Source organism: Anolis sagrei, chromosome 3 (assembly GCF_037176765.1).
Source record: "Anolis sagrei isolate rAnoSag1 chromosome 3, rAnoSag1.mat, whole genome shotgun sequence".
NCBI classification, from domain to species: domain Eukaryota; kingdom Metazoa; phylum Chordata; class Lepidosauria; order Squamata; family Dactyloidae; genus Anolis; species Anolis sagrei.
The window spans coordinates 243,082,209-243,093,421 of record NC_090023.1 but is presented as its reverse complement, the minus strand read 5'-3'; the positions used below and the strand labels follow the sequence as shown (position 1 = coordinate 243,093,421).

Below are 11,213 nucleotides of genomic sequence, written 5' to 3'. Positions count from 1 at the left end.
TTGAAAACTATGCCATCCACAATCATAATCTGGGACCTTTCTAGTAGTCATTTCACATAATCCATATCTATTATTGCACTGCAATTATTCTCTGAAGGCTTGATCCCTAAGACATGTTTTCCCTTTCCTTCTGAAGACCAGGAGGGAAAGGGCCGATCTAATGTCACTGGGGAGGGAGTGCCACAGCTGAGGGGCCACCACTGAGAAGGCCCTGTCTGCCGCCCCCACCAGTCACACCTGTGAAGGGGGTGGGACTGAGAGGAGGGCCTCCCCACTATCTTAATCTCTGAGATGGTTTATAGGGGTTCATACGCAGAATGAGACATGCCACCTTTAGTACAAGAAGCTGACTGTTGCAAGCACTGCCAAAATGGTAGTAACACTGCCCATGGCCTGGCCTGGCTGAAGAAGTCATATGCTCATGGTTGTTACGTCACTTCCCATCCTCCAGTGATCATACTGATACAATTTCCGGACAGCAAAAAACTTGCATTTTTATCACGTCTCTTGGAATAGATATACAGGTTATAATGTCTAAAGTATTAAAGAACATATTTGCATGATCTGTTGCATGAGCATGGAAGCAGATTTATTTACGTGCAGAGTGATGCAATGTTTCACTGGCAGCCATCCAAAGCACTGCTCAAAAACAAATAGCAACACAAGCCATGTGGAACAGTTTTAATTGTAGAGCTTTTTTTAAAAAAAACATACATACTTCCTGTACATTTGGATACTTCCGTTGCCTTATGCAGAGATTTCAGCACCTGCATTGTGACTACTATGTGCAAGAGGAATGTATACATGGAACTACACAAATATTCACCGTCTGTTACATTATATAAACATTACAGTACACAGATTTTCATCCACTTTGAAAAAGTTTTATCACATTTTGCTATTTTTGCAATTTCTATTGAGTGACAAGCAGTGCAAAGAAAGGACAAAGTTCCTTATAATACATGGTGTAGAAAATGTCATGCCTATTTACATAAAAAGAAAATGCAATGCAAATTAATTGCTATTTATAAATTAATTACAAATGCAATTACAAATTAATTCCTATTTACATCTTCGCCTGACAACATAAATTGCTGTCAGACTCCGAAGTAGATATTTATAATGAGTCCTTCAGCAGGCAATGCAATCATGACAGGTCTCCCCCTCCTGAGGAAAGAGAAGAAAGCGCACTTTGGCCACAGACCAAGAGCCTCAGTTGATAGGCAGCTAGTTATCATAAATGCCCAATTCATGGAGCAAGGCCTAACAGATCTGCTTTGTAACAAATTGAGGAAAATCATTTTCTCTCTGCTGACAACGGGACAATATTGGAAAAGGTTCATCTGACATTCTTAAAAACACATTCCTGAACTGTTAAGTTTTTCAAGATCTTCGAACAATGTTAAGTGTACAAGTATCAATGTGATAACAGCATGCTTATGAATTCTCAAATCCAGACTTGGCAAATGCTGTTAATCTCACAGTGCTTCAAAACAGCCTTCGTGTGTTAGCTTTTTGTTTCCAAGGGAACCAAGCAAAAAGTTCCAAAGCAGTGATGAGAACAGTATCTTCCTTTTTTTGGTCTTGGCATATCGTACATACTGATCCTTATTGAATTTAATGACTTAAAGTGTTGAAAATATACTTTTCATGACAGCCAGCATGGTGCATTTGAGCATTGGACTATGACTCTGGAGACCAGGGTTCAAATTACCCCTCTGCCATGGAAACCAACTATGAGGTCATACTCTCATAGTCTCAGAAGAAGAAAAAGTAAGCTCTACCCCCACGAACAAATCTTGCCAAGGAAACCTTAGGGTCAGAAAAAAACTTGTAAAACATGTAATTACCATAATATGTAGTTTAGATAGACAATGCACTGCTATCCCCTTCTAACAGCTAGTCCAAAGACTGATAGCCCTTGTTATGACCCACCACTGCACCAAAAAGGTGTCAATTCCTTATTTAATTTAGCATAATGAAAATGAGAAACAAGGCACTTTCTCCTATTCTTTTAAACATATGAAGCATTAACGTTGTATACTCATGATATCATAAGGTATTATGAGGTATATTGTGTAAATGAATCAAGGACTGAACTGTGTTTACTCCCCTTGCATGGCAGAGTTCAGGACTGTAATCTTAACATTTATCACTTTCCTTCTCTGCATGCTTTTAAAAAAATCATATTTACTAAGAATGTCTATGAGCATGGAAAGGTCATGTGGTGATTTTTGGAACTTTTACTGGGCCTAATAAAGTTATCACCACAATATATGTGTTGGAATTTATTTTATGCTCAACACAGCTACTAGCTTTTTCCAGTTTTACTAGCTTCAGTACTGATCTGAAAAATCTCCACATATATGACAACTATAAGTTCTAAGTTTTTCTATGTGCTTTAAAATGTCTCTGGTGATCTACTGTCACTGCCAAACCAATGACTGAGGGGTCTAAATGTGGAGGTGATTTGGCCCCAAAAAGGAAGGTAAGGGGGAAGCAGTTTTCAGACTCTCAGATACTGTTTAGATATTTCTTCTCTTATGTTTTCTGTGAGTTTTTAGTGTGATGCAAGGTGACGAGAAAGCAAATAAACACAGAATAAGAAATGGGCACACACTTTTCTGATTGCAGAGTTTGTGACCATGACTTGACAACCAAATCAGCTGGTACAGTTAACAACAAAAAGCATATGCAAATGGAGAAAAACAACTGATCAAATGATCAAGCAACCAATCTTGTTGAATGTGAGTTCGTAGAAGGTAGGCTCACTGCAGCTGAGAAACATGAGATAAACCTGAAACCAGGTTAGCTGCATTTGCAGCAGAACATAATATTACCACCAATTATTAGTTCACACCATTTGCAATGATTCTTCAGTAACAAACCGAAAGAGAAAAAACAAGGTAAGACAATTTTTAGAAAGCTGGGATGACCAGTAGAAATCTAATGAATTCACTCAAAAGATATTCATCTATGCCTAAGTACCAGCGTGATGTAGTGATTTGAGTGCTGGGAAATCGAGTCCAATCCCCATGTAGCCATCTTATGGAAGCCATACTTTCTCAGACTTAAAGCAAAGCAATGACAAATGTAATCCAAAAAAAAATGGCCAAGGAAGTCCTGTGATAGTTGACCTTAGGGTCTCTCTAAAACATAAATAACTTAAAGGCATGAGGCGGAAGAGACCACAAGGGCCATCCAGTCCAAAACTCTGCCATGCAGCAAAACAATCAAACCAGATGACAACCCAGCCTCTGCTTAAAAACCTCCGGAAAAGGAGACTCCACCACACCCTAAAGCAGCATATTCTACTGCCAAACATCTCTTAATATCAGGAAGGTCTTCCAAATGTATAGGTAAAATTTATTTTCCTGCAGTTTGAATCCATTGCCCCATTCTCTACAGTAGCAAAAAATAAGCTTGCCTCCTCCTCAATGTGGCATCCTTTCAAATATTTAAACATAGCTAGCTATCATGTCTCCTCTGTCTTCTTTTCTCCAAACTAAACATACCTAGCTCCTTCGAACACTTCTCACAGGGCCAAGCTTTTAGAGCCTTGACACCCTTCTCTGGACATGTTCCAGTATGTCAACATCCTTCTTGAATTGTGGCGCCCAGAGCTAAACACAATATTCTAGGTCTAAGATCCGACCAAAGCAGAAAACAGTGGAACTATCATTTTCCTCGATCTAGACACTATCTTTCTATTGATGCAACCTAGTGTATATAATCTAAACCCAAGCAAAAATGGCCAATGTAAAATGTGCATACTGATTGCCCAAGATTAGCAATAGTAGGCACTTCTACTTTGCTGGATTGTTGTGTTAATATCTTCTACTTGTGTCTTGAGATCTAGAAGAGTTGGGTGTCTCCTGCCACACCCTTACTGACTCAGCAAGGTTTCTTTTGCTTACTAAATGGAAGAGGAAGTCTTTACTTCTGAATAACCCATTGTTTGCTAATAAGATTAAAACAAAACTATTCCACTACCAGCTGCCAATTGATCAGAACTTTGTATAGTCAGCCTCCCCTCCATCCACAGACTTTACAATTCATGCCTTTAAAACATTCCAAAACAAACCTACAAACAAAAATCCAAAAGGTAAACCTGGATTTTGCCACTTTATAAAGAGATATTTTTTTTATTGTGCCACTTTATATATAATGAGACTTGAGCACCTATGGATTTTATCTACAGGAGGTTCTGGAAACCTATAGATACCAGCAGAAAAGAAGGGTCCACTTACATACTTTCAAACAAACTGAAATTTTGTCAACTTTATGAAGTTATGGACTGCATTTATTTACTTCCCTGTTGGATGTCTTCTTTTTCTGTCTATGGAAGGTGTTAATATAGAGGTGCCTGAACCATACAGTGGAAAGCTATCAATAGATATTGTGTGGGACTTTAGTGGGATATACTTCTAATTAATGCTCCACAGATTCTACTCTACAGCCACACTGCAGCTCTAGTTCAGATCAAAAGAGGCACAGACATCACTGGTTGTGCACCAGAATAACGCATGTAAGGAAGCAGGCTTTGCATATCATCGCTGCTTGCTAAGTTAAGGCACTTACACAGAAACAGAACTAGTCCAGTAAACTAAAATGAAAGGAAAAAATAAGAAAGCTCTAGTACACAGGTACATCTGAATTAAAATTTAACAGTGGTTTGGGCAATGTGGAAATCCAAAAGATTATTCTGTTACACACTTTACAAATGGAGATTTACAATTTAATTAAAAATAGTTTATTGCTTTAAAATGCTACTGACTTTTATTAAGATGCTCTTATTTCCATGCAATTGCTTAATAGATGTTTTGACGTTTAATTGGTGCAGATATCTGTGATACCTTCTTCATATGCTATTGCTGCAAACTGACCATCTGGTGGAGACCAAGATGCCATGGATCTCACTGAGTGCAAATCCTGGAGTGTGGTTATTAGAACTCGAATCTATACATTTGTTTCCAGGCCTAGCAAGCGACCCATTCTTTCCATGTTTTTCTCAATGGTGGCTTGACAGGTGATTTCCTTGGCACATTCCATTGGGAACCAGCCTCTTTCCCCATCACGCAATCGCTCTCCTTCATACCAACCTGCAAATCATACATATTAAAAATGTAACAAAAACTCATCTCAAGACTGAAAGAAAAATCCTGCTAAACTAAGTCTAGCGTACTGAGTTTCTTGATGCCCAATGAAATGCTTTTGAGATGCCCACAACATATAATGAAGTCACTAAGCTTCCCTTGGTATTCCTCTGTAGCAAGTTGCCTTCAGTGAAATCCCAAAAGCTGGAGGTTACTGTCCTAAGGTCTTCAACTGACTTAATGTTATGGGTAGACTGGTGATTGGATAATTGTTTGTTGTGTGGCTAAAGTGTTAGCATTACGGTTATGAAAATCAGAGGATTAACACCCCACTTACCCATATGACAGAACAGTGGATATTAAGGGTGGTTCTGAGTGCATTCATGATTGTGGCTATGGTACTATGAATCCAGATGCAAATAGGAAAAAGTTACAAGGTCATAAGCTACTTACAATAACATTGTAAGTAGCAAACAGTATGCAAGCCCATATATTTAATATATAGCTCTCGTATATTAACATCTTGAATGAAGTCATCTTACTCTTTAGAAATAAATGAAATAAATAAGCATTGCTTTTGGATTATGGTCTTCTGTGGTACATGTTTGAGGCAGATGCTAAATACGAGCCCTGCAATAGGTTTCAAAGCAGCTGTGTCCACTAAACAATATGAAAGCCAACTAACCATCATTCACTTTCTGATAGACGAGAACTACATCAGCAACTTGGAGGGAGAGTTCATCTGACTGCTTGGCAGTATAGGACCTGATGACTTCCACTTGGGTCAGGGCTAAAACAGAGGAGAAAATGCTTACATGGACAATCCAACAGAAAGCTCATGTGTGCAGTATACATCTGCCAACATATGACAACCATATTGCTTCTCATCTTAATCTGACAACTGATAAAGTGATACTGTATCTGCATTTGTTATAAACAAAATAGAATGTAAACAAAACAATAAAGTGCAGACATGGACCTATCTCTGGTTACAGAGCTTTAAAATGTCATTCAAAATAGAATTGCCACATCTAGTTTCTTTTTTTATTTCAGAATATATAGGAAGAAAATTCAAGCAATTATTCTAAAAGCGATAAGATCAAAACATGCATGTAAGCACTTTGTAAGATGATTATTTCTACTACGTTCTCAATTATAGCACAAATACAAGGAACAATTTAATTGTTCTTAAATGTTGCATGATATACAATATCTCTCCAAATCTCTCAAAACAGCCAGAAGCCTGGCATGCTTTCATTTTTTGTTAATATGATAAAGGAATTTCAAAGAACACAGATAATTATATTTATGATCTTTCCTAACCTGCCTTCAATAAGCAAACATTAAAAGAGGAAAGCAAGAAATCTAGATATTCAACTTTTATTCACGTATATTCCACAGGAGGTCACTATAGAGTACAGCAGGAACGTCAAACCCTTGAAAATTTTTCATTTCTCTTACTTGTCCTATCCATACTCCGTCTATCATTGCTCTGGCCAAGTGCAGTTATCCAGCGAGCCCGTTCATTTCTGGAAAAAGAGGAAAAAAATAGTTAATTGATATTGTTTTTAATTAATCAAAATCTCCAATCACTTTTATGAAAACAAATAAAATATTCTTTTTAGTGGGCTATCAAACTATATGACCAGAAACCAAGTCCCAATGTTGGATACATGCAATCAGAAATCAAGGTAACTTCTTTGTTGACATATTCCTGATACACTGATAAAAAATGACAAAACTGAACAATTAGTAACTCAGTTCACATGTCAAAATACACCTGAAATATGGGGAAAATTTATCAGGACTGAATGGTGTGTTGGTGCTTGCTGCCCAATCATTCTTACTCCACCTGAAAGCAGGAGTGGCTAAATGAACCACAGACTCTCCACCCATAGATTACAGTATTTCAATTGAGAAATCTCTCTAATAAGCCAGAGACAAATCCTAAATTTTCCTGTTGTCTTGTGACTGTGGCTTACTTGGCGAAACAAAATCCAGAGTTCCCAGTTTGGACAATGAACCCAACATGAAGTACCTGTGATTTGCACCAAATGGGAACAACCTGTGAGCATGCATAAGTATGCTTCTAAATTAAAGATGAAGACAGGATTCTTTCACAATTCTGGATTATTACATTTCAAGGCAACCAATTTTCCTCAGGCCACCCTGTATGTCTATGACTGATCTACAATGCAAATTAACTTTGCAGCTTGGGAGTTCAATAGACCCATTTACCCTTCTTTAACTTTTTATGATCAGTTACAATTCCTGTTAGAAACAAGCATGGTGTAGTGGTTTGAACACTGGACTGTCACTCTGGAGACCAGGGCTCAAATTCCTGCTCAGCTATGGAAACACAGTAGGCGACCTTGTGCAAGAAAGCAAAGACAAACATCCTTTTCAAGAATTTTACCTATGGGTCGCTATAAGTCAGAAATGACTTGAAGGTACATGACAACCACCGCTTCCACCCACGTTCTGTGCAAGGGACAGAAAGCAAAATGTGTGTAGCAAACTAAAAGAACTGAAAAATATAACTTAATGTCACATTATTTGTATTTTGATTCTATCTTATTTTTAATTTCACTAATAATAATAACTGTATTTTGTATCCCGCCAAAACAAAAATAAAGTTGTTGTTGTTATTATTATTATTATTAGTAGTAGTAGTAGTAGTAGTAGTAGCAGTAGAAGTAGTAGCAGTAAAATAAATGTCTTGCCGACAGGACTTAGGGTGGCTTACATGGGGATCAAGCCCAGTCAAACAGATTAAAAGATAATACAGTAAAAATTACAAATGCAAAACATCATAAAAACCTAACCATCAACAATAACCAATAGCCTAACATAGTGGTCATATACTAAGCTAACGGATGAGGCAGGGGCTTGTGCAAAACAGCTGCAAGGGTAGGACTGATAACAAAGTGTAGGAGCCAGATGAAAAGTATGGGCTAGAAGAGCCAAGTCAATTAGTGCAATACAACTATAGGGCAGGGACAATGGTAAAGTGCAGGAGACAGATATTTAGTTATGACTGGAGGGGCAAAAGTTATCTAGTGAACTGATTTATGGAAAGTGGACAGGGTGGGCGCTAATCTAATCTTCCGGGGGAGAGAGTTCCAAAATCAGGGGGCCACCATTGAGAAGGCCTTCTCCCTCGTCCACACCAATTATGCTTGTGATGGAGGTGGGAGCAAGAGAAGGGCTTCCCCAGAAGATCTCAGAGGTGATGTGAGTTTGGGATGAAGCACATCAAGGAGTAAAATGTCATTCCCTGTATTATAAAAGGAAGTTCTCCAGTTGCAAGGTAAAGTGAAGCACTCAGGTTTTTTCCATTGCACTGTGCTGAATGTATAGCTTTGATGTGTTCACTCTCTGAGTAATCTAATAAGCCAGTCCCATGCATATGGCTGCACTGATCCCTGAAGCAAATGCCACTGGGAGTATGCCTCTGGATTACTTGATCTCCCCACACAAAAAGATATTCAACTTAGGTTGCCAATTCTTTAAATACAGTATAGTAAATCTGTACTACTTAGATGACAAACACATGAGGGTAAATTCAGAACATGGAAAAAATGGCTTTTTGAATTGGAGCAGTTCACAAACTTTTTCATGCTCAAACCTTTGAATACTGCATTTAATATGTAGTATTAAAATGCTGCAAATTTTGGGAAATACATCAGTTACAGAAGTTAAATAAACAACTAGAACTTCCTAAACTGCATTCACATACAGTTCTCTATGCAAACAGAAGATCCCCCCCCCCCCCCCCCATAATATCCCTGGCAGGAGATCTCCATGCAGGCAAAATATTAATCATTATTTAAGATGACAGTTTTTTCTCACACAGAAGATGGCAGCCTCTGCCTACACAGAATAACATGTGTAGATTATTAGAGCTCTAAAATGTTCCTACTGCACCCAAACCAGTGGAAAGAGCACATTGTTAAAAGAACAATGGCTTGGGAAAGTCAGAGGTGAAATCATTATATTAATTTAATTTAATACATTTTCACCCTGCCAAATTAACTAAAATTGCCCTGGGCAAAATTTTGATAAGTAATGAAATAGCCAGGAATAATCTCCTTCCAAAAATCATTCATACAAATGGCTAAGCTACAATCATTTAGAAATGAACAGACTTCGAGACTTCAGCATGTCATTAGACTCTAGTTCTGTACAAAGCATTTCAGTTCAACATGATCTTTCTATGTGACCTTTTTCAGGTTCTCTTCAATTCACTTGGGCCTTGTAAAGAAGGAAAACATTTCAGGGAAAAGTTATACTTGCTTTTTAAAGTCTTAAAGTGATGCCTTAACATACAAGTTTAATTCATTCCATGACCAAGCTTGTAACTAAATTTGCTCATATGTCAAAACAATTTTTTCAATTGAAATGCATAGGATTAATTCATTCCACCCCCAAACCACCACAATTTCCCCCTTTAAAAGCTTGGTCACATAACAAATTACAGTAAAATCAACAATTGTAGTTTTCCCCTGCTCACTCTCTGTTGGAGGCCTCATCAACAACAACACCTGTTGGAAGCCTCATTGGAGGCCTCCCTGTGGCACCTTGTGGAGGAGGCCCCACGGGGCTTGGGGCAGCCCTTCTCCATCTGCCAGGCCCAGCGCAGGGCCTGCTAGCGGTCTTTGGCAGAATGGCAGGTGGAGAACAGCCACCCCAAGCTCCGTGGGGCTTCCTCTGCTAGGCGCCACAGGAAGGCCTCCAACCCGTGGCTCAGATCGATGCTTGCAACTCAAAGCAAGAAATGGGCAGAGCAACAGCTCATATGTTGCAAAATATGTATGTTGGGTCGTTCATGAGTTGAGATATCACTGTAGATCAAAAGTGATTTATGACATTTTTAGACAGTTGAGAGTTTATTTCCCACATCACAAAGAGTATGCATGAGGCTAGCTTAAAAAATGACATTTCTTACAAAGTTTCCATATATAATGAAAAGCCCACTGATAAAAAGAAACTGAGTTAGTGTATCCTAAAATGACTACCATGAAAATCTTCATAAATGCACAGCTTAGTGATAACTAGCTTAAAATGACTAGTTGCTTGCTATTTGTGCTTTAATAATAATGATGATGATGATGATGATGATTGTTTTCACCAAATAATATAATAATAAAAATAATTATATTATTACAACTGCAACGTATTTTTGAGTGACTTTTTGTCTTTTTGGTATTACAAGGAGGAGGAATATCACACGGCTGAAGTCCTGGCTCATGTGTTTTATGCTCTCCTGTGGGTTTTGAGGAATGTACTTTATCCACTAGCCCTATCCCTAAATCGTTTTTGCACCAGTTTACCCACCTGTGAGAGAAATTCAATTTACTGTTAGTGTTTGTTGGTTCGATGCCTGTTTTATAATGTTGTTGTTAGTTTTATTATGTTTTAAACTGTAATGTATTGTAGTGTGCTATATTTTAACTGTGTTGTTTGGGCTTGGTCCCATGTAGGCCTCCCCAGTCCCTTTGGGGAGATGGAAGCGGGGCCCAAAAATAATTATTTGAGGTTTTTCTACAGTACTTTTAAGAATAGGCTATGTGCACATTTTTAATTTTTAAAATATAATCTATGAACAATTATTACCGGAGGGGGTGGGGGGGTGGGGTGGTGGTGCTTTAGCTGTAATGAACTCATTTGAAACATTCTGGAGTTTTAGCCCATCAGATTTTGAGAACGATACCAAAGAGATTGTAAAAATAAATGGACACTTTTCTCAAAGCTTCCAGACACATGCCTGGCTTGCTAGCTCTGAGAAACACTAAACAAATCAAATCAGTTTGGTACCAAGTTAAGAAATGGAAGCAAGATTCTGAGAGAAAAAGGTGCCAACCAAAGATATTCTGCCTGGAGGGAAGAATCAGATCGCACTCCTGCCATTACATGTGCAAAGAGCAAATTGTAGTGGCAGTTCAGCTTTCCCTCAATTTCAACAATAGGAGAACACTGTCCACCATCATGGATGCTAAAGCAACACTGTAGCACTTTTGACACTGAGAGAAGGAGGTTTGCAATATAAGCTGTTGTAGACTGAGTCTACTTCATTGGGTGCAGTATGTGAAAGCTTATGGCACAAACATCCTTCTC

General features: G+C 38.3%; 1 protein-coding gene across 3 annotated transcripts in view; it reads right to left on the bottom strand.

Annotated features, from left to right (window-relative positions):
- Positions 1-666: 666 nt before the first annotated feature.
- The window catches only part of ARHGEF26 (Rho guanine nucleotide exchange factor 26), an 83,265-nt gene continuing 72,718 nt past the window's right edge, over positions 667-11,213 (bottom strand). For 2 of the 3 annotated variants that reach the window (XM_060767676.2, XM_060767677.2), the window contains exons 13-15: positions 6,558-6,625; positions 5,782-5,886; positions 667-5,102 (exon numbers count right to left, since the gene is read on the bottom strand). In XM_060767676.2, coding sequence (XP_060623659.2) covers positions 4,960-5,102; positions 5,782-5,886; positions 6,558-6,625 — 316 coding nt within the window. In that variant the 3' untranslated portion in view covers positions 667-4,959. Of the gene's footprint in view, positions 5,103-5,781; positions 5,887-6,557; positions 6,626-11,213 lie in introns of those variants that run through there. The other variant, XR_009631010.2, reaches the window with a different exon arrangement.